Below are 24,914 nucleotides of genomic sequence, written 5' to 3' on the forward strand. Positions count from 1 at the left end.
CACTGGTCCTTGGCGTGGTAGACTTATTACTTCCTACTAGACCAACTCCGCTTGATGAGAGGTGTGTTATATGTATCTATCGTGTTCTTGCCAATGCACAGTGGTACAGAATGTAGATTTAGGTGGAATGATATGTTTTGAGCCTGAAATTGAAACTTTAGACTAAAAGTCTCTTCTACAAAGTTGTTCCTTATAGTTAGGCCCTCATTTTTATGACAATGAATTCTAGGGTGGTTCCTATTATCATTAAAATCAAAAATCTAACTTTTTTGTTTGAATAAATTAAGGTATACACTTTTCGGCAAAGTTATAGCCACCCTAACTCAATTCAAGAAAATAGCTCTAAATCGGCCAATTTAAGAGATACAAAAAGTAATTTTCAACAAAGTTGCTTGAAATTAGCTCAGCTATAACTTTGCCGAGGAGTGTATACCTTAATTTATTCAAACAAAAAAGTTAGATTTTTGATTTTAATGATAATAGGAACCACCCTAGAATTCATTGTCATAAAAATGAGGGCCTAACTGGAAGGAACAACTTTGTAGAAGAGACTTTTAGTCTAAAGTTCCAATTTCAGGCTCAAAACATATCATTCCACTTTGACTATATGTTGCAATTTCCAAACCTACGACTGGATGCCTTCCTTCAAATAACAATTGAAGTGCGGTAAAAATCGGTAGAACTGTTTCAAACACACAGTTGGTACTTGAACGGGTCGGTTTTCATCTCTTTTTGCCAGTGGTGGCGGGGGGGGGACACCCCTCACCATCCCTCTCCAAAGGGGGAGTTTGGTAAAGAGAGATGAAAAAACCGATTTGTACCTTCCTTAAAAGTTGTCCTAGTTCGCTATTCTAATATCTATATACAATCTTCACACTGCCGTACTCTAACGGAACTATCAACTCTATGCTTTCATCTACTCCATCTATCGTAAAAAAATTACCACTGCAGTCTGTTATTTGAAATTAGCATCTTCAACTATATCATTCCACCTAAATCTGCATTTTGGACCACTGTGCATGAAAATTATATCCGCGTTCAACACGCTTTCGATCCGTCATAAAGATGTTTTGTTAGCAGCAAAGCGTACATCTAATTGACAGAATGTTATTTTAAAGTATTTTCAACTCCTTATTAGACAACCTGCACATTTTCAGTTGTATTAATTTATGAGATGTCATAAACAAGTGTTTTCAACTTTCTTTATAACAAACGTCCGGATACCTCATAAGAAACTGTCAATCACTGCGTGAAGAGACAGTCCGGCTCAATGGCGCCGTCAATGTTTACGTGAATCTGGAAAGTTAAGAATCTCTTCAAGAACTTTTTAAATTCAACTAAGATTGATTTTGTATACGACAAGTTTTATAGTGGTATTAAAACAGTAAGATGCACTTTTAAATAACATTTAAAGATAAAAGCAAAATAAAACTATTTTGGAAAATGTTGAATCTAGGAAGTATGAAGAAAACATCTATAAACCTCATATATAACGTGGGATGTTTTCTGCATCACTTATAATACATTTATATAACAAGCCGTTCGTATTATTTTTCAAAAAGATGTTTTATGTGTTACTTTGGATGTATGCTAAATTTGAACGAATTAGTGTATGATCTGGATTTGCGGAGAACTGTTAAGTTTTATGGGAAAATGTATGATAAATGAATCGAAACTATTCAAAAATTGCAAATTTGTTTATCAAACCTTGGACTTAGATTGGGAAAACTACGCAAAACAACTATGTCCAAGATAGCAAATTGCTTCGACTTCTGTGTGTTCAATTTAACCCCCACTGGCCGGCAGTGTTATTATGGAAGAACTCTCTCTACAATGTCGCATATATGGTCATTGTAGACAGCTTTAGTCCGGGAGTTAGAAGGTGATAGCTCTATTGCAGATCCAGCAACCCATTTCAGAATGCCTGGAGAGTCACGCCCATTCCGAGGTTACTTTCACTTACAGTAAGCCCCGCATGTATGCATCACCGTTATCAAATGGATATTGGTATTACATACACACTTCCAGGCTCGAAAATATATTTTTTCAAACCTTGGATGCATTTAGTTAAATTTTGATTTTTTTTAATAATTGGAAAGCTCTCATCATATTCTGCTTTTCCGTCGTCGTTGATTACTTCTTTTGAAATCCCTTGGACTTTTTCTCTAACGCTTCGTATTTCATTCCGTGCTTCACCGGCAATTTCCTTCCGTAGATCGTCCTTGGTTGGTTTTGATATGATTCCGCCTTTTTTGGTCGGTTTCATTGAATTGAATTGAATTGCCATGGTGATCTGGGACGAGGCTCACGTCCAAAGTCGCTGTTCCACCGCGAAAAGAGAATGAAAGAAATACGAAAGGGATCAGTTTCAAGAAGTAACAGTTTCATCAGATTCCCCAAACTAACCATAGTCAACCAAAGTAAGAATATACAAGCTGTATTGCGACTATGGCCGTCATAATGGTTCATCGGTTGCGAAGTGAAATATTTCTGAAAGTGATGCGTTATATTGTTCAATGTTTTGATTTTATCTTAACGTTACTTCCATGTTATATCACAGACAAGCAGACACAACACATTGAACATTTATCATTGTAAACCCTACCGCCAACTGTCGTATATACTTTGATGGGCAATACACTCAACAGATGGTTGTAGTGTGTAAACGTCAAACGCTAGGGAATTGTTTATGTGCACCACAAGTGGCGGTACTACCAACTAAGAAACATTTAAATTGACCGTTAAAAACGATTTCGATGAAGGTTTTATGAGTGTTATGTCTGCTTGTCTGTGATCATACCTTCACTATCGCAACTTCGGGTAATCTGCGAAAGTATTTGCATTTTTCTCAGGCACTTTTGATCTAACTGCAATTACTCTCTCATACTCGAAATGTGCCACGACCAAATTGGCACAACGACGCCCTATACGCTCTCTGACCGAAGCGCAGGGGATCGCAAATTGCTTCGACTTCTGTGCCAAAAGTTACTAACCTTTTACCTTAGCCAAGTGCTCCGCGCATACCTACAAGAATCTAAGTAATCAGGTTTGGCCAAAATTGATTTTTTTTTAGTTCAAATTTAATAATCTCTAATCGACTCAATAAAGATCGAAAGTGCAGTGGGCATCAAAGGGTTGTGAACCGCCCTACAAACTTGACCCACCCTGATGGACGTCAATCAGTAGGTAATTTGGCGATATTTGCGAAGGTATAAGTTTCCATAAAACCAAATTTTCCGAATTTCGCAGACGAAGTATGTCTCATTAAGTTCTTTTTTTCCTTTGGTTTGTTTTCCGTCGATATTGTTTTCCGTGCTGATCACCAACGTTACCGATGCCAGGTAGGCAGCTCCCACACCTGGACCCTACCTATCGACCCATCAACCCAGCCGGGGACCAACGGCTTTACTTCCCTTCAGAAGGAAGGCGTTATCAGATATGTTATGCCTCAGAAAATCCCGACGGCGTCCACTAGGATTGAACCCAGGCCCTTTGGATTGTGAGGCAGTCACGCTTACCACTACACCATAAGCGCCACTTAGCCCCCCCCCCCCATGATCTTGAATAATTTTCTTTGACCAGAGTCTTAAAGTTTGATCTCTATCAAAGTCTCAGAATGTTTAAAAAAAATCTTAACTTCGTCTGCGAGCTACTTTCAGCATTCGCCTGTATAATCTTATGATTCTCTCCGGTATTCCCTTGAAGTTTTCTCCATAACTGTCTCGAAATACTTTAAGAATTCCATTCAGAAAAATCACTATATTTATCTACTCAGAATTCTCTTAAACTGTACATCAGAATTTTCTTTAAATTCTTATCAGATTAATCTAGGATTTTCCGGAGCTTGGAACCTATCCTAGCTTTCCAAAAATGTGATCCCTAAATTTCCTTGAAAATCGCATAAAAAATCCATAGGAATGTTCGCCAGAATTCTCTTGAAAATCTTATTAAAATGCCCTTGACAGAATCTTTTGGTATTGCCATGGAATTCTCTTCGAAATTCTATTGAAACTCTTCTTATGAATTTTCCTAGGAATTCTCTTGAAACAATATCTTCAAACGAGTCGTAAAGATTTGTTTAAGCTATCGCCAGTTTTAGATTCCGCTGAGCCTTTTCAGAATTATCTCATTTAAGAGAATTTCAGTCGTAGGATTGGTCGTAGTATAAAGTAGGTTCAGTGTTTATGTAGAGGATTATGATCGTCTATAACTTTATCATTTGAGGCCTTGTCTGAGCTGTAGACATACATGTCAACATATAGTTTTTCGTAGGTTTCATACTCTTTGTATTTTTTTCTGAATTTCATTTCCTTTTCTTCAAATTTGCTTTAGAGTTTTTTGAAATTCTCTTCACAAATTCTCCCAATTGACTCTTCAGAACTAACTTGAAATTCACCTTTAGTTCTTTTAAATACTGGAACCTTGAACATCTTGTACAATTACCTTCAGAATTCTCCTCAAAACTCATGTGGCATTCTCATAAAAATTCGCTAGACAGTTCATTCACAGACAGTTTGATCCGAATCCAATAATTTTGTTCAAGTCCAAGAGCATTGATTTTTTAATCTAAGATCTTAAAATACTTCATATTTGAATTTTCTTTTTTTTCCTTGATTTGTTTTCCGTCGATCTTGTTTTACGTACTGAGTACCAATGCTACCGACGCCAGGAAGGCAGCTCCCACACCTGGATTCTACCTATCGACCCATCAACTCATGAACCGGGGACCAAGAAGGAAGGCATGATCAGAAATTTTATGCCTCAGAATATCTCGGCTGCGCCGACTGGGATTAAACCCAGGCCTTTTGGTGTGAGAGGAAATCACGCTTATTACTACACCACTGGTGCCGCTATATATATTTGAAATACATTCTGATACTTTCAAAACCATTTAAATTTTTTGATCTAAAACATTATTTACTTCATGGAAAATAATTCCACAAAATGTAGCGATCCAATCCTAATAAGCTTTCAATATTGTGACAATTAGTTTTATTTCTCAATTGAGTAGCACCTTGGCCGACGTTTGCCAAATTGAGACTGTAGGGACTGTGCTCATGCACCTCTCTTTAGCACAGCTAGCCGACGTTGCACGTTCGAGACGAGGCTCGGTAGCTCAGCGGTTACCGTTTCTGCTTACTGAGCAGAAGGTCGGGAGTTCAATCCCAGGCCCGTCCCCTTCCTTGCAATTTTTCACTTTGCCTTATTCTATACCCACTAGATTTTAATGAAAACAAATTCTTCTTTAACACCGATCGCATCACTTACCACAGTGTGGGTCCTGATCTAAAAATAGAAATTGGATGAGTGCGCGCGCGCGTGTGTGTGTGTGTGTGTGTGTGTGTGTGTGTGTGTGTGTGTGTGTGTGTGTGTGTGTGTGTGTGTGTTTGTGTATTATAAACGCTCTACCAAAAAACGATCCCTGCGTGTGTGTGCAACCTTTCCCCACATCCAATATCCCAGTGATTTCTCGTGGAAGCGCAGAGGATTTCTCGGTTTCCTTCACAGCGAGTACCACGTCAACACATTCCTTCCCATTCCCTAGTTGACCTGCATTCGGACACGGCCGGCGCTGGTATTGCTAAATATTAGATCTCCAGTTCTTACACATTGAGGATGAATGTTAGTCCCAAACATCATCTGTTGGTTCTCTGTGTAATTGCAGCTGATCTGGTAATAACAGAGCAGCAACCGTGGGCGGTCAATCTGATTTGATTTGATTTGATTTGCTAGCCGACGTTGCACGTTCGCTGATCGTCTTTCCACTTTCGCAACTACGACTTTATTTGAGTGACTTCAAGATGCCCTCATCTCGACAAATTTTACGTTAAGGGCAGGTGTCTCCCTTCCCACTACTTCAAATTAAGGATAGTCAACGACCACTTGCTCCGGGTTTCCTACACATTTACACATTCCTTACAGAGGAGTGATGTTGCTAGTCCGAACCGATGTATAGGTAACGCCTGAAACAACCATGACCAGATAGGAATTACGTCTGTTCACCCATGCCGTGTTCCATTCCTGCTGCCACTTAGCCATCGACTCCGTTCTCACTATTTTTCGCTTTCCTCAGGTTTCCTTTCGCTTGTAGCATTTGCTGTGCTTCGCTTCCGACGAGATGGTTCTGAACGCGCTCACGACTCGGATGATGGCCATGAGCCTGAATGTTCTAGTCAACTTCGCTTGATTCCGCTTGGTTTCCAGCGCTGCAAACCAGGGTGGACCTCCGTCCAGAGTGGTTCGGCATGGTTCTAGCTACCGCCGTGATGGCCTTCGTGGCCTTGTCGCAGTTATAGTCGATGTGACTGTTGAGGTTTAGTCGGTCGTAGATCATCACTGCCAGGAATTTTAGCAAGCGCTTCGAGGTTATGGTACGCTTCCCGACCGACGGTCATAACACTACCGTTTTGTGGTCACATTGCAAGTTTATTTTCAAAATTATCATTCCGAAATAAGTGGAAAATGTGAAATCTTACAACATCAACATTCAACGTTTTCTCGTATCCTGTTTTTACAGATGGGACTGACTTGCGTTTATGGATAGGGCACATATTAGGTTGATTTTTCGTGAACCCTTGTCAATTTTTTGAAGTTTCAGAAATAGGGTTGATAATCAATAACCGTCGATAACGTCTGCGTTATCGTCTGAAATGGTGAATATGCATTGCAGAAGTTATCGACGGTTATCGATTAACTACCCTGGCCAGAATCCCCATTTTTTTTAAACTTCCTAACCTCGCAACTACAACATTCTGTATTTGTTCTTGACGTCATTTGAACCTTCAAGTCACATTCCAGCGCCAAATATGTACACTAAATATGTTTCCAGAGACTCTGACTACCTCTCTATACCCGTCAACAAAGTTCTCCGGACTGACTCCCTGAGGTTTTTCAACGTACCAACAACGGAAATCCTCCGTACCAGAGTTGAGTAGTAAACTCTCAAAATTTACAATATTTAAACATTGCAAAATGGATGTTGTCGATAATGTCTCGGGCAGGGTTGTTAAAAAACGGTTTTTGGAAGTAATCATCGTTCCCCTTCCCCAGAAGACCGTTCGAACGTGGCCATCACCGTTACTGCTGTATAACTACACAGAAAATAAATCTGAATTTTACTGGTGATGTAAACATCCATGAATGCAGACATTCATGCATGTAAACTTCCTTTTCACGTAAACTAGCAGCTTGCAAGACATGTTTCAAACAAAGGTGAACATACAATATATGTGATCTATAATATAAACTTGTATGATATATGCGCATTTAAATGCATCATAGTAACGCAAATTTATACTACTTTTTTTTAGGTGTGTAGGTTGAACGTGAAATACATTGAAGGTAAAAATCTGCTCCCAAGCTTCATACATGCGGTTTTCTGTGAAATTTCCAAGAGGGTGTCATTTGTAATTTTCAATCCTAAGATGCTCGAAAAATCGCAAGTGACTCAATCAACGAAAAATCTTCTTTTATTTTTGGCATCTAAATCAATTTACTAAACATGTCTTCAACAGTCTTCTTCTGCACGTAAAAAAATATATGAACATCAAACGTATACAAGATTTTCCGGAATACATATTTCCATATAAAACGTTCTCGGGAGTTTCTAGAGAGCATGGAAAAAAGCAGTCTTTGCTCGTAAATTTATCAAAATTAAACATTACATTATTATTTAAAAGTACCTTCTTACAACCTCATTATGGAATCTGTTTCATGCAGTGAAACATTACACGTTCTGAAGATATTTCGTACAAATCTGTAATAGAATCTTACGTTTCCCGGTTGGGGACTCATGGTCGATGTAATTTAAATAGGTAGGATGAAAAACTGGTACCATTACGTATATGGGATTGTACCATAACTGGTGCATATACCATAACTTACGCTACCGAATCTCGGAAAAAAAAATGTGATTTGTTTAAAGAGAGAGAGAGAAAGATTAGTAATTAGTTAGTAGTAATAGTGAAAATGTACCTGTGTTAATATAAATTCGTTAAAATGTGATGTTTTTCTTCAGTCGAGTATTAGTACAAGACACTGAAGAAGTCGCACATTGTAGACGAAATACGCGTATCTGTCAAGGATAAGTAAATAAGGTAGTGTAATTAAATGGAACCGGATTAAATGGAATTTTAACGAATATATATTAACACAGGTACATTTTCATTTAAAATTTAGGTGATTTGTTTCTATAGAACATAGAGACAAGTACCGTAGCTTTTAATGTGAACACTTTTTGGTTTGAACCACGCTAATATGTACACCGTTCAAAGTAATGCGATTTTATAAGGGTACGAAATTAAACACAAATCCAAAACAAAACAGAAAACAAGGTTTTCGATTAGCTTGAGTCTACGGTAGTCAACATTTAGGCCATTCACAAAAAAATCGCAATGTTTGTTGACCTATTTCGCTGGCTGAAAGTCATGCCAAAACTGTTTGAAGAAGTGGTTCATTGATGAGACCAGACAAAGCCAAAGTTTGCAGCAAACGTACACTGCTACTCTCATATTGAAGCGAAGGTTGATAACTGTCATATTTTCTTCTTTTTTTCTTTCAGAACTGGACAAAGTCGGTACATTGGATGCTATTTTGAGCGGTGCGTACTGCAGATCACAGATGTATCTCTCGAGGCAGATGGCCAGGCTGCGGCCCGAACTGACAATGTCAATGTTTTCTGGTGAGTTGATTGCTTTTGCTTTGATTGGTTTTAACCTGATGCTTGATGAAGTTGTTTGTTGACTGAACACAAGTCTTCAATAGAAATTGGATACTGAAGGAGCCCCATGGTTGTTTGTTCGCCCAAACCATCTCTTGCATTAATTCACACCTGAGGACATGTTGTGACATTAGATGGATATAACCAACAACGTACGATATACATAGCTAGGTGTTTTTTTCTCTGAATGTAAAAATCAGTTCACAGATTGTCATCATTTAAAACCATGTTTAAGGTTAAGATTCTCGTTTTCTCGCATGTACAAACAACGGGACCGTATAAAGTGAAGCCACGTATCAGTGTTTACAATTTATCCCGTTCCATTTCTTTACATTCACATCCGGTCGCGCGATGTGAAAATCCGAGATTGTGTACATAGTGCTCTTACCCTCCAATGTTGGTATGCTTATCCATTCATCCGTATAGCTCGGCATTTTTCGTAGGATGCATCTTTCATACAAGGCTGCATTTGCGTATAGAGTACGATGCACAGTTGCCGCCTGTTGGTGCTCGATTACAAATTTTGAATAATGATAATCCCTTTGCACTAACGTCTGGAAAAGCATCACCGTCAAGTTATAATAAATTGTGTGATGGATGGCACTGTGTGTTTTTAGCGAGCATCTATGGATTTTCGAGGAATGGATGCAAACATCCTTGGTGCATGTATAACGTAAACATGGTACAACCTGCTGAGCATATGGTGCACGTTTGATCTGTCATATGGAAAATGTGGCTTGTGATTTCAGCTTTTCCAAGGCCTATAACGGAAGGGAAATAAACCCGTTGGTCCCCGGTTCATGAGTTTATGGGTCGATATGTAGCGTCTAGGTGTGGGAGCTGCCTCCTTGGCGTCGGTAGCATTGGTACTCAGTACCAAATCAAAGCAAAATGCAAACAAAACTATTTTTTCCGTTTGTTTTCTTCAAAAATCGGTTTTTAATGTACCATTGAGTGATATAGACAATTTTTACATTTTTACAAAATTTCGGTCATTTTGGATGTTATAATTTTTTCAAAATAGCGTATTTTACATTTTTCAATAAATTGTAGCACGAAAACCTCACTTCTGATCGGAATGACGTCTCCGACAAAAAGAGAAGAAAGTGTAGAGGGTAGAGAAAAATAAAGACTTTCTTCGAAAAATACATGGTATTTTTTTTAAAGAAGTTTTGAGTAAAAATCCCAAAAAAGTGTTAAAATCACAAATATCTCAAAAAGTATGTCTTCAATTTGTTGATGTTCTACGATTTTTGTCAATTTTCAAGTGACAATGGTTTTTAATACTCCTAAAGTTTAAATTTTTCATGAACTTAAAAAATAAATTTGAGGTATTGAAGGTATAATTTTTGAGATATTTCAATCTTAACACTTTTTTTTTTAAATTATAACCAAAAAAAAATTACCGTGTATATTTTTCTCAGAATTACTTTATTTTCCTAAACAACTTTGTCTCAGACGTCATTTCGTTCAAAAGTTATTGAAGTTATTATGAAAAAAAAAGCAAAAAAAAAATACAAGATCCAAAATGGCTTATTTTATGCAGAAATTTGAATGATTGCCCATAAAATATAAAATTGTAAAGTTTCATGCAAATCGGAGAAGGTCGTGTCTTATTTTTATTGTTTTAATCGTATTTGACCTGGAACTGGTCATGAGGAGCAAGTATGCTGCATCAAAAACAATGAAGGGATCATTGAGTTTTAAAATTATCTAGTTATAAAATTATCTAACAACAATCCCATAAGAAATCTTAAAACAAAACATCCATTCTATTTTATAACAGGATGAGTTTTGCTTGGTTTTCAAAAACTGTAACGTAAAATATCTAGAATATGGGCGTTATTGAGTTATCATTGAATTTTATACGAATAAACTTAACGCTGTTTACCCATTTTCGAATAAATTTTTAAGTAGTTTTATAAATTGATATGTTATAACCAAACTTTACATCAAATTTGCTACATTCGTTTTAGACCTAAAATCTCTAAAACAGTCAAGAATATCAGGGGGAATCAGAATTTTATAACTTTTTGCTTTACAATCATACAATCCTTTCTAAAGGGCGAACACGAAATTATTGCGACACCGAAAATGTCATGCCAATTTTCTTATAATGTTTAGAATCAAACCAAAATTTTAGGGTAGTTTTATACATATATTTACTTCAAAAATCAAAAGAAAAGTTAATCGATGGAGCCTTGAGTGTAAAATTGAACGCATTTTCGCTTGATGCCCTCCATCAAAGTCTTTACAGTGTCATCCGGTACCAGTTTCTCAGTTTTTTTTTCCATTTTTTTAACATGTCCTTCTCGCCTTTGACTGTCTTCTTGCTCTTCCGAAGTTTCCGCTTCATTATTGCCCAGTACTGCTCCACCGGGCGCAGCTCCGGACAGTTTGGCGGATTCATGTCCTTTGGAACAAAATTGACAGAATTGGCCTCATACCACTCCAGGACACTTTTAGAATAGTGGCATGATGCCAAATCTGGCCAAAATAGCGGAGCTTCGTCGTGCTGCTGCAAGAACGGCAAAAGGCGCTTCTCGAGGCACTCAGATTTGCCCTTTGTCACGAAAGGCTCCCTTCTCAGTCCGCAAGAGCAGATGGCCTGCCAAATGAGATATTTGGAGGCGAACTTCGACATTTTCTTCTTCTTAAATTTGTCGTCCACATCGAACTTGCTCTTGCCGGTGAAAAACTCCAACCCCGGAATTTGTTTAAAATCGGCTTTTATATACGTTTCGTCGTCCATCACACAGCAGCCATATTTTGTAGCATCTTCTCGTAGAGCTTCCGTGCCCGAGTTTTAGCCGTCGATTGTTGCCGCTCATCGCAGGTGTTTGGAAAGAATTTGTTCTCTCAACTCGCGTTGGTTCACCTCCATTTTCGTTGAATCGAAAAACACGACTTCGAGTTTGACAGCATGTACACAATACACATCAATGAGAAAGTTTGGTTGATTTTAACCCAATGGTAAAAAAGTTATGCCCTGTTGAATGTGTCGCAATAATTTCGTGTTCGCCCTTTAGACACACGTTGCATGAACCTCATTTCTAACACAATTTGTAGACAAATTATACCCATAATCTCATAACAGTCCATCAAATTTTCTCGCAAATCGAGATTATTATCGTTCAAATTTTGCCCAGTTGTTGAGGACCTCATTACGCATTGAAAGAACAGGGGGTTGTAAGATCGATCCACCCTAATATATACTCAACATGATTGCAGTGTCTGCTCTTATGTACCGGCTCATTACGATAAGTAGTAGCAAACAAAAGTTAATCGGAGCGCGAAGTAGGTTCTATACAGTCATACAGGGCTGGCAAGCGTTTAAGATAGTTCTTTAGTGAATACTTCTGTGTTCTGCTGTTAGGAAAATCCACTGGTTAGGTTTATTATGTTATTTTATGCTAAGCAATAGTTGATTATTTCGTTGATCGAAATTTCAGGCCAAACAACCGGATATTTCCGTTTGCATTGTGGTAAAATTTCCCCATGTGAACCTGCTTGTATTCATGGGTTGAAGCAAGAAGGAGTTTTAATCTGCTATTAAAAAAAATCAGAGCGCTTCAGAACGTTAATGAATTTATTAATTGCTTTAAATTTCATCTAACATTATAAAGCTGTGTACACTGATTGAATTATCTTTCATCGTAGCTAACTAGCATCGTCGCGTCGATTTCCAACTTTTGCGAAAATATTTCTCGGTCTGTGAAATGGCTGACGAAGTTTTTCAATTTCACGGTCAAATTGATTAGTACTGCAACATTCACAGTCGGAGGAATCGGATGAGTCGATCGGTTCAATAGCTATTTTGAAGTTTTTAATAGTTTCCTGGCACGCATTACGAAAGTCTATGTATGACTCCACCAAATCGAGGTCGTAGAACCGTGCCTTTGGTGAGCTGATGTTATAAGTGTCGTCTTCCGGGGCCGGTTCTAGGAAAAGAGGTTCTGCGAAAGCGTGATAAATTCCACTGTTAGAAGTGCTACGAGGGGAAACATGGTCGTAGCATTGAAAGCTAGAATGCTCGATTTTCGGTTCGACTGTTTCTGCTGGTAGTTGAACACAAATCCGGGCCTCTATTGGTTCTGGGCTGTCGATTGTTGCATCATTTAAGTTGTTGGATTCTCCAAATTCGCAAAAGACTGTAAGCTGTTTGTTTCCTAATATTGTTTCTCCTGGAAGTGGGGAAAAGGCATGTTGTGAGGAATGTAAAAGCTTTTTCTTTTCCCGCTTCGTAAAGTTTTGCAGTTTTTTAGTTGGCTCAAAAAGTGTGGTGTCGTCAGGCATAGTTATTTCGCTATAGTTTATCTCCGCTGCTATGTTTAGAAATGACACTCGTTCTGATGGAAGTTCAACGTTGTTTAATTCCTGCTTTTTCTGTTCATCTCGATCTTTTCTTACATTGGTTGTTTTTAAAGAATGTTCATGAGCTTTCGCATCCTTTGAGTAAAACTTTGGAATAGGTAATTGCAATGAGATCTTATTTTTAGGAGCCGACGACTTTTGTTTATCACCATCCTTCTTATTTCTTGGGGCTCCGGAGCTAGTATGACCCTCGAAAAAGTTTATTTTTTGTCTTGTTCCGTTTTCAACATATGGCTTCACGGACATTGGATTTTCAATTTTGGGACCGGGACTAGCACCCGCTAGGACGCCGAAGTCATTTGTTTTAAGCCATTTTGTACACTTATCGAAAGTGGTTTGCCGGTCGTCTAGCGGCTGGCTGAGCCCATAAAGGATGTCTTCCTCGTCTCGATTTTGTTTGCGTTTTTCCGCGAAATCTTTCATCGCTTGAAGGCTGGTCGGTGTTCGTGCAATCTTCACAAGAACAGAAGGACTAATGGAATGTTGCTGTTCTTTACTTCTCTGCTTCAAACACACTTTGTATTGATTTAGGCAGCGAAGCAAACAATTCTTGATGATTGGCTGGTTGAGTTGGGTCAAAACGTCGTTTTTTGGAAAAGTTACTGTTATAACGAAATCTATGTCGTGTTTTTGTTGCGTGAGAATTTTGTCAACGGTTGGCGAGAGCTCGCTGCTGGGTAAACCATTAATAAAAGTAAAATGAATTGGACTTAACGCGCGTCTGATCTGACGCTCACTGAAATAACATTCGATTAGGACGTCATCTTTTCTGCAGGTAGTCACATCGATGTCCCTTTCTGTCAAGTGGAAAAGTTCACAGTACTTCGGGAGAAAAGCAGTAAGCCTGTTAGGAAACGAGAAAACAGAAATATTAATAGAAATTATATTTACTTTATACTTTCGCACCAACCATAGTCTATAGTCTATGGTTCATTCATTCATGCTTTGGAAGAATCAGTAGTAGGTGGCGAAAGTGGTATTTACCACCACAACATTCCAGAGGGGCGGAAAAATTGCTCTAATGTTCCTACAAAGGTCGTGAATCTTTACTTCTTGAAAATTTACTCAATTCTTCAGCTTCTTCCATGTTCATAATGGTTTACGATTCTTACAAAGAAGGTTATATATATCACTTGGAAAACCGACTTTAGATCCGAGGCCCGGAGGGCCGAGTTACAGATACCATTCTGCTCAGCTCGACGAGATTGAAAAATGTATGTGTGTGTGTGTGTGTGTGTGTACGTGTGTTACAAAATATTGTGATACGTGTTTCTCGGCAACCACATCACCAATCTTATTCGCATTTCAAACTTATTGCTTAGTGCATATTAGCATATTGCGTGCTCTCAACTTAGTGTTCTAAATGCACTTCCACAGTTATTAATTGAGAGCTTTCGATGCCAATACCAATGCATGAATTTGTATATTGTGGGGCAAGCACAATGATACTCTATGCCCAGGGAAGTCGAGAAAATTTCCAACCCAAAAAATTCCCTCGACCGGACCGGGAATTGAACCCGCCGCCTCCGGCTTGGTAATACCGTGCCTTTACTGATTAGGCTATGAGGCCCCTAAAACTAAATCTTACTAGAAACGAATTAAATCTATCATGTGAAACCTCAAATCACATTAATATTCAAAAACTAAGTCAATGAAAGTCATTTGAAGATCCTAGTTTATGACTGGGGTCAACATCCAACATGTGATACCTCAGATCACATCCCAAGTAACATTGCAAGTTTTATCATGGTTTTAAAGCATTCTACAAGTCTAAATCGTGGTCTTCGGAAACCTCATACAACTATTATTGTTACCTGGGATAAGAATACAAAAACCAGTTCAAAGGAAGTTATTTGGAGTGCCCAGTGCCACGTTGACCACATGCTGATATGTTCCTCATACCCCGGGAACGTGACCAGTTTTTGACTTGGGCTATCTCAAACCACATGAGAATTTATTTATTATATCATATCGTATGAGCACTTTGTCGGAATTTCTATGTATAAGAAGGGTCAGATCTCACCGTTGGTGGATTAAATCATTTTTTTTAAGTTCATTTAATTCGACTAAGATATCAAAACATCCATGACCTTCTCCAAACTATCAAGAAATACTTTGAAGCTTTTCTTTGAACTTTCCTATATTTATGTACATCTGGGCGAAACTTAGTAAACTAAATTTCCAAATAAAACCCTGAAGTTTTACGGATTTTTCACGCAGGGTTTCTTTTTACCTCTATAACGATGAGAAAAATAAATGTTTCTATCTTTCGAAGAGATTTCAGTTTCTAAAAGATAACACACGAATTTATACAGATTTATGACATGCTCCATTTTCACGTCCATGGAAGCTTGAAATCGAAAACGAATGAAATTTAAAATCCTACTATCAATACAAGCTGATATTTGTACACACTTTATATCAAAAATACTTGAACACATACCCATTTTACCCATTGAGAATTGCATAAAGGGTGTCCACGATGAAATTGCCACACTATGAAATTGCTCTAACTTTTTAACCGTTGGGTAGAATTTAATGAAAATTTGGGTGGATTTAGTTCATAGTGCATTATTTACATCCTGCAAGTTTTAAAGTCCTGTGATCAAAACTCGCGGAAATGGAGTTGAAAGAACAGCTCGTGCGTGATAAAATCTTGCGCATTCATCACGAGAACAAGGATCTCTCGCATCGTTCCATCGCTAAAACGTTGGGAATCGCGAATTCCACGGTGTCGCGAGTGATTAAGCGGTTCGAGGAACGGTTGACCACCGATCGGAAGCCCAGAAGTGAAGGAAAAAGTATTCCGTACAACACCAAAAATCACAACCGCGTAGTTGGGGCCTTCAACCGAAATCCGAACGCCTCCGTTAGGGATGTGGCTAAGAAGCTGCACCTAAGCCGAAGTTTTGTCCAAAAGGCCAAAACTAAGGCTGGGCTTCGAACGTTCAAGGTACAAAAGGCCCCTAATCGCGACGAGAAGCAGAACAAGTCCGCCAAAACCCGTGCCAGGAAGTTGTACCTCAACATGCTGACGAAAGTTGAATGCTGCATCATGGACGACGAAACATATGTGAAGGCCGACTTCAAACAGATCCCCGGCAACCTGTTTTTCACGGCCAAGGATAAGTTCAGCGTTCCGGAGCATGTCCGCACTCAGAAGATGTCCAAATTTGCGAAGAAATTCCTGGTTTGGCAAGCCATCTGCACGTGCGGGAAGCGGAGTGCACCTTTCGTGACCCAGGACACGATGAACGGACAGGTGTACATAAAAGAGTGCCTTCATTTATTTATTTATTTATTTATTTCGTCAACCAACGTAGACTAGTACAATTAATTAATACAGTTTTGTTTTCTTAAATATATATTTATATAAAAAAGTAGTGTCAGCATTCTTGTCTTTTCTTTTATGAGTTGTTATTTCTTATGGAATAAAAATATTGCTTTAGTTTATGCCGAGACATTGTAAAGTCAATGGTTTCGCAGTGTTTATTGTAAGAGGCCATCATGCGGTTTAATGGCCCATATTTTGCATAATTTGTGCGATGATGTTTTATGGCAAATAAATTTCGATTTCGGAGTTGCCGAGTGGGTGCATGGAAATTTAATTTTGATAAAAGTTCTGTTGAGTCAATTCGCTGCGAAACGATATCATTTACAAATGAAACCATTGCATATTCACGACGCTCTTTTAATGTTTGTATGTTTATAAGCATGCAGCGTGCTTCATATGATGGAAGAGGAAATGAAGTCCAACCTAATTTACGAAGAGCGTATAATAGAAATTGTTTTTGTACTGATTCTAATCTTTCTTCGTGCGTGATTGAAAATGGAGACCATACAATGCTGCAATATTCCAGTATTGACCTCACATAGGCAATATATAGTGTTTTAATTGTGTAAGGGTCCTGAAAGTTATAGCAAAAGCGCTTGATAAAGCCTAGCATGTTATTTGCCCTGTGAATAATTGTATTGTAATGGTCTATGAAAGTTAGCTTAGAGTCTAAGATAATTCCTAAGGCCCTAACTCTTTCACATTTGTCTACAGTTTGATTTCCTAATGCAATTGAAATATTTGAAGTTGTTCTTTTTCTACTAAATGATATTAAGTTACATTTTTTTACATTCAATTCTAGTAGACTTTTTTGCACCATATGTAGAATATGTGTATTTCATTCCGGAATATATTGATGTCTTCTTCATTTCTTATTTCCAAAAAGAGCTTCATGTCGTCGGCATAAATAAGCAATTTAAGTTTTTTGAGAATGTAAGATATGTCGTTTACGTATAGAATAAAAAGGAGAGGTCCCAAATGAGAGCCTTGGGGGACGCCTGAAGTGACTTGAATTGGGCTCGATTTCTTTCCGTTGAATTTAATTATTTGTTGGCGGTTAGTTAAATATGATTCAAGCCATTTCAGGAGCCCTGACTTAATTCCAATTTTTTGCAGTTTAAAGAGTAACATTGGTATGTCAATGCGGTCAAATGCCTTGCTAAAGTCTGTATAGAGAGCTTCTACGTGGTTTCCATTATCCATTGAATTTAATGAATAGTCTATAAATTCAAGTAAGTTGGTCGAGGTCGAACGACCCTTGAAAAAGCCGTGTTGCATGTCAGTAATTCTATTTTTGATTTGGAGAAATAATTTTTCGTTGATAATTGACTCGAAAAGCTTAGGAATGCAAGAGATAATGGCTATTCCACGATAATTACGTACGTCAGATTTTCGACCAGATTTAAAGATAGGTACTAGAAATGAGGTTTTCCAAATTTTAGGGAAGGTTCCGGATTCCAGGGACATATTAAAAAGCCAAAACAATGGAGCAGTGAGTTCCATTGCTAGACATTTAATAAATACTGGAGGAATTCCGTCAGGTCCAGGACCTTTTGAGGCATCTAAATTTTTTAAAGCCTGCAAAATGTCCTGCACTTGAAGTTGATTGAGGCCAATGTCCCTTGAAAATTCTGGATAAAATGCAAAATAATCGCGGTCACGATCTTCTTCAGAAAATGTCGTATAAATTTCTTGAAAAAATTTTGCGAATAGATTACAGTTTCAGAAGCGGCTGCTTCCTCTCCTGAAGGCCCACAACGTCCCAACAATCTTCTGGCCGGATTTGGCCTCATGCCACTGCTCCAAGGACGTGCTGAAGTGGTATGCAGACAATAAGGTCAATTTCGTGCCGAAAATGTTCAACCCTCCCAACACTCCGGAGCTCCGCCCCATCGAGAAGTACTGGGCGATTATGAAGCAGCACCTTCTTAAACGACCTAAGGTAGTGAAGACAGTCGAGGAACTGAAGAAAGTATGGGTTTACATGCAAAAAACGGTTGATTCACAGGTTGTGCAGAATCTTATGGCCGGGGTTAAGGCCAAGGTGCGGGCATTTGCGTATGGACTGTAAATAAAATACGAGTAAAATGGTAAAATGAAGTTTAATAGTTATTTCTCAATCCCTGAAAATTTGATGGCAATCGGATGAAAACTCGAATTTTGCGAATCAATTTTGTGTGTGGCAATTTCATCGTGGACACCCTTTATTTGTGAAATCGGTGACAGTTATTCTGAATCAACCTGTAAGAAGTATTCTGAATTTCTAAGATCTTTTGAGAAGTTCGCTGAGTTTCTTCAATTTTGACTGATCTCCTATGAAATTCCTTGAATTATCATACAAATATAATGGACTTACGTCGAAATGTCGTGGAACACATCAGAAATAACATAGGAGACTTTAGGGAGACTAGCAGTGATTCTGACTGGAGAAATACAAAGCGTTAGAGAGAAAAGTTCAAGGGATTTTGAAAGAAGCAATCAACGGCGGCGGTGAGCGGTGGTGAGAGCTGTCCAACTATTCATTACAAATTTAATATCAAAATTAAACAAAATAGGTCTAACTACCCCATTTCCGGGCTATTAAGCACAACCCGCACTTAGTCTTTCTTAATCTAGTGAAGTTCAACTCCAAACGAAATGTTATTATTTATGATAGCTTCCAAATTTTATTTACCTTTCCGTACGTACCGTAAGACTTAATAAAGAGAAACCAGTCGTTGAGATATTGTCAAAAGTCTAACACCGCTTCTTGACTCCAAACTCGGCCTACGGATTGTAAACTCGGCCTAACGCATTGAAACGCAAATGAATTAATTCGGCCTATCGAATGAAGATAAAAATTGATTCACTCGGAGCGCTTCTTTTGTTTTTGTGAATTATGGGTGCAAACCTTCATATCACGCGTTCTCATTACCTTAGTTCGGTAGCTTATTAACTAAAGTATCGTACCTAACCCATGGAAAGCATGGATTCATTTGATGTTTTCTGCTCGATAGGCCCAACATGGGCGATTAGGCTGAAGTAATTCTCTACCCTACGTACCAGGTTTGGCCTACAGATTCTAAACTCGGCCTAACGCATTGAAACGCCATTGAAACGACAATGAATTCATTTCGGCCTATCGGATGAAGATAAAAATTGATTCGGTCGGAGCGCTTCTTTTGTTTTTGGGAATAATGGGTGCAAACCTTCATATCACGCGTTCTCATTGACTTCGTTCGGTAGCTTATTAACTGAAGTATCGTACCAAACGCATAATTGACTTGTTAACTCTGAAATCATGGATTTATTTGAAGTTTTCTGCTTGATAGACCCAAAATGGGCGATAAGGCCGAAGTAGTTCTCTATCCTATGTATGGTTTTTTTTTTTATTTGTTTTCCGTCGATCTTGTTTTCCGTACTGAGTACCAATGCTACCGACGCCAGGAAGGCAGATACCACACCTAGACCCTATCTATCGTCCCATCAACTCATGGACCGGGGACCAACGGCTTTACTTCCGTGATCAAGGATTTTATACCTGCGAAAATCCTGACTGGGATTGAACCCAGGCCTTTTGGGGTGAGAAGCAACCACTAGACCACCGGCGCCGCTAAAGTGTGCAATGCACAGAAGTTCAAATTAACATGACGAACAGTAATCACGGTTGACCCGTTACATTCCGAACATTTCGTTTAAAATGAACAGGTCTAGTGTGTATGGTTTTCAATACACTCAGGTCTTTTTTTTACACGGGGGATACGTACCGTGTAAAAAAAAAAACCGTGTAAAAACAAAAACCTACGAGATTTTGATTTTTCGCATGCTTAAATGTTTTTAAAAAATCAGATTTTGATGCCATTTGTTATTAAAGCATGATATGGTCCATACAGACATATTTTAAAAATTTCTGTCTTTACACCAAAAATTGTGATTTTTTTGGCATACTTAGACCATTCGATTACAAATAGCTTGAAACGGATAATGTGATTGGAATCAAGTCGATAGGTTGTATCGTTGTCGAGAAATCGTTAAAAACGTACCGTGTAAATCGTGGAAAACCGTGTAAAAATAACCGTGTAAAAAAAAACCGTGTAAAAAAAAACCGTGTAAAAAAGACTTCAGTGTACTTCTATAATTTTAATTAATATTTAAAAAATAAATTTTAAATATTGCATAGTATTGTTTTCACCATTAAACGCTGTGAAAAAAAATGATAATTTTTAGGAGTGCAATAAACTCATTTATTCAAAAGGGATATGTTAGTAAGAACAGAAACCTATGTTAATCATCGATTTCCATTAGGTGCAATTACGGCCTCAACACGCTTCCGGAATGCTCGATAAGTTCTGATAATATAGTCCGGATCCATATCCAGGGGCGGGACAATGTTTATCTGAGGCTTGCTGTACTGTAGTGGCGTTTGGCACAGGCATTCCCTAATAAAATTTACTGTAAAAGAGAGTTTTACGACGTGTTCCAACCCATTTGTGGGATAGTTTACCCATCCGCGATACAGTTTGTTTATGGTATTTGTTTATTAGGGTTGGCCTTCATGACGCGCCACACTGAATAATCCATCGGGGCTGAATGGCAGCCTCATGTCTTTTGGCCCGAACGACAGATGTCCCTTCAGACCACATTCAGCTCCGTCCATTCCATATTGCTCAGTAATCCACGGAAGGACATACTTACTAAGAATGTCGGTATACACCTCCGTATTCACTTTGGATGGTGCAAACATTATCATTAGATAGGGGAAATGGTTCTAATGTTAGCATATGGGTCCAAGATTGGGCCCATCGCTAAAAATCTGCTATTTATCAATTTTATCTAGATGAATGCGTCATTGGGACGGTACTAATGGATATTTTTGGTCGCTATTGACAATTTAGTCGATTGCTGAATTTATATATGGGCCCAAATTAGGGGCATTTAGGCGTACATTACATCCATTTCCCCTATTTCAGTTTTTTCCACCTTTGAAATTTTACTCGAAATTACTTTTAAAAAATACCGTATATATTTTTTTTTCAGAATTACTTTGCTTTTTCAAACAACTTTGTCACAGTTGTCATTTCGATCAGTAGTTAAAACGTCACATATTGAAAATTGTCAAAAACGCCATTTTGAAAAATATAAACCATGATCCAAAATTACCGAATTTTTGCAAAAATGTGAATGATTTCCATTGCACATAATTATGCAAAGTGTCAATCGGAGAAGGTTGAGTCTCAATATTTATAATGTTTCATCCTATTTGGCCTGGAAATGGTCTATGGAGAGATAGAGAGATGTCAGCAATGGTTACTCCCGCAGTTTTTCAATCCACAATTTACTTAGGCCTTAGGTTTTCATTCATCGAAAAGGTATGCAACTGTACATGACTCATTTTTCGGACCTTCGTATAAATTATCATCTGCTGCAGTATAAAATTATACACTTGAGTCGCTTTTTACGCGCGTGATACGTGCCGCGTAAAAAAACCGCGTAAATTCCGAAATCCGCGTAAATTCCGAAATCAGCGTAAAAAAACCGCGTAAAAAGCGACTCCAGTGTATAACGATAAACCACGTAAATTCCGAAATCCGCTTAAATCCGGATGAACCTGTTTACCAACTAATTACGTGTTCACTTGAAAACTGATTGTTACCCAGCTATAATTTACGATTATATTAAATATCACGTAACGAAGGCAGTATTGAAATCATGTGTTAACCTGTTGCAATGCAGTACCGCCAAAGGACCTACCGTTTGCTTTTGAAAACCACTTCCGAAGTTCCCAAATCCTGTAGCGTGAACGAACGGTCGTAGTGAATCAGCGCCAATGAACGCAAAATCACCAGCAGATTGCTATAATCCTCTTTAATGGAATGGTTACGCTTCCGGTCCGAGTCTTGGAAGAAAATGTTCTTCAATGTAACGGTGGTACCCCGCGATTTGCGGACGTAGTGGTATTGCGAAACCGGTTGAAAATTCCGCTGGGAACCGTCGTTAGCTGCGATGTTTGTTTGTTGTTTGAATAGACGCGAGTGGGATTTGTTGTTTTTGCCGTTGCATTCGTCTACGGATTCAATCAGCACTTCCTCGCATTTACCGATGAGGTACAACAAGGATTCGCCTGTCAGACGGGCGAATTGTTTCGATGGCTTTTTCCGATCGTGGTCAATGTTCATCAGACAACTGTCACCGCCGCCGGGGAGTACATTTTGATTTATAAACTTTTCATGGAATGCTTGCACTTGAATAAATAGGAAACGAGCTCTTACCATTTTCCAATACTCTGGAGATCCTCTTCGCTGATTCCATTGCCGTTGTCCAATATCTGAATCCAAAACAGTTCCAAGCAGACTCGAATCGCAATGGAGGAAGAGTTCGCATCGAGTGAATTTTTTATCTGTCGTAAAACAAAACAAAGCCAATGTAAAATGCGTGGGATTCATGGGAAATTGCGGATTGAAGGTTTTCCGTTGCGTCCTAAAAGCATACTCACCAGTGCAACAATGATTTCGGTCAGTGATTCCATCAGCGGCGCACGTGGGCAGCTTCAAGGATCAGTTACCGTCCGTCGGTTCGTATACGTGATTGACTTTGATTTATTTACCACTCGATTGAGTGCGTCATAGTCAGTGGACAGAATGGGCAGTCTAAACGATGAGTGCTTCGATGGAGCAAGTCATCGTGTTTGGGAAAACGGGCAACAAAGGTCTTCAGGCTAATGGAATGATGTGAAGCGAAGCGTTATAATCTTTGTTTGGAGGTTTGGTGGTTTCTTTAACTTCGGTTTGGGATTTGTAAACTGACGTGCCTACATAGGGTGGAGCACTATTTCGTCATACTGGAACCCATTTTCGTCAAACGCCTCATAAAAAATAAAGACAATCAGCTACATCCAACATTTATGCATCAAATTCTTTCCTCACGAGTTAATTCTACAGGGATGTCAAATTACTGATTTAAAGGGCGTATACTTAGGCAAAGTGAACTATGGAAAAGTAGTACTGCACCCTACAAATATGTTTTGTCTGCAATAGACACTTTTTACGAGACGTTTCTGATCAGATGATTTTTCAAATCATGAATGAACTTTGACAGGAAGCAGTTACCTATCTGCTTTGAGAAGCAACATCAATATCATCATATCTGTCAGGCAAACCGGCTCCCATGATCTCCTGAAATTGACTATGCCTTCTATTCAATAACATTATTGCGCAATAAAGACGAAATATTCTTTGTTTTTAAAAAGGATAGGGTCAAAACCTTTACCTTTCATCGTGAGGGGGTAAATGAAGTTCATGAGCGCTCATTTTTGCAGATGCATCACGTTTCAGGACATCGTTTGGGCTAAATTGAGCGCTCATGGGCTTCATTTACCCAACCCCCGATGATAATGATACTAATTAACCCTAGCTTCAATGAATAGGCAGCAACGTTTTGTGATTGATAGATGCTGTCTAATGATGAAGGTATACAGAATGGGAGAAGTTATCTGCATATTTTTTCTCAGTGTACGCTCGTATTTGACATCTGGGCCAATTTTGACCTTGGTCACATAACATATGTGGAACTTCATGCAAAAAGCTGACTCAAAGTTGACCCCTTTTTTTGTTTTGCCTCAGTGGTATAACTGGCATAGTTGGACAGCGATCTGTCAAAATAAAATTTTCGTTATATCGATAATGAGCATTCATAAGGACCAATGTCGAAAACATAAATATTGGCTTCTTTCGTAAATGTCTCGTACGTCGAAGTCAATCCAAGTAAGGCACTCATTTTATCGGATTGGAGGACTCTTTCTGTACACAATCATGGTGTTGGTTTTCTTGGGTGAGTTTTCATTTTCGAGAAATTCACGCAAAAAGTAATTGTTTACGTTTGCAGCATTGGCCCTTATGAAAGAAAGCATTGACGTTGACGGCGACTCTGTAACTAGCTCTGTAACTCTTTACTCCTGGTGAAATCCCATAAGCATCTGACAATCTATGCATGAAATCTAGCGGACTTTGTCTTATCTGTCATTCCTCTAGCAAGCCACCGTTTCTTCGGGCAAAGATTGACAGAATCATATGGGTTTTCCATAGGAGTGAAAGGGTAAGGAAATGTTCACCAAGTTTCACGCACAGACTGATGTCTGCTTATGAGATTTTACCATAGGAGTGAAGAGTTACAGAGTGACCGAAGAGGCGAATTGGCAATAGTCACGGTAATGCGTAATGATATGTAAACAGGTGAGGCCCAGATAATTTGTCGTCTCTTTTGTTCTTCCGCTGTTTAAATCCTTGACGGAGTTTGACGTGTGGGCATTCTTTTTTCGACTAGTTCGCAAGGGGGTTCTCAAAGGATTTTTAACTAATATTTTCAAGTCGGTTAGAAGCCAATCAAGAGCGTTGTTATTCAGTAATATCAACAATCAATACGAAACTATCGATTTTAAATTGGCTCACTACTTGACTAGCCTATTGGTCCCAAGCAAATCGATAAACGTACCCCATTCTTGAAGAAATTCTA

The 24,914-nt window shown here is 38.6% G+C and overlaps 2 protein-coding genes across 5 annotated transcripts in view; one reads left to right on the top strand and one right to left on the bottom strand.

Annotated features, from left to right (window-relative positions):
- The window catches only part of fry (Protein furry), a 227,533-nt gene that overhangs the window by 129,884 nt on the left and 72,735 nt on the right, over positions 1 to 24,914 (top strand). For all 4 annotated transcript variants that reach the window (XM_065231242.1, XM_065231265.1, XM_065231249.1 and 1 more), the window contains one exon: positions 8,561 to 8,680. In XM_065231242.1, coding sequence (XP_065087314.1) covers positions 8,561 to 8,680 — 120 coding nt within the window. The remainder of the gene's footprint in view (positions 1 to 8,560; positions 8,681 to 24,914) is intronic.
- On the bottom strand, positions 12,253 to 23,443 carry LOC135708844 (uncharacterized). The gene is made up of 4 exons (XM_065231004.1): positions 22,900 to 23,443; positions 22,676 to 22,803; positions 22,158 to 22,589; positions 12,253 to 13,937 (listed from the first exon to the last, which is right to left on the bottom strand). Exons 1-4 carry the CDS (start codon positions 22,930 to 22,932, stop codon positions 12,380 to 12,382), a joined length of 2,151 nt encoding a protein of 716 aa, XP_065087076.1. The 5' UTR covers positions 22,933 to 23,443; the 3' UTR covers positions 12,253 to 12,379.

This window comes from Ochlerotatus camptorhynchus, unplaced genomic scaffold (assembly GCF_037179485.1).
Source record: "Ochlerotatus camptorhynchus isolate MF236.1 unplaced genomic scaffold, CSIRO-AGI_Acam_v1.1 ptg000033l, whole genome shotgun sequence".
NCBI lineage: Eukaryota > Metazoa > Arthropoda > Insecta > Diptera > Culicidae > Ochlerotatus > Ochlerotatus camptorhynchus.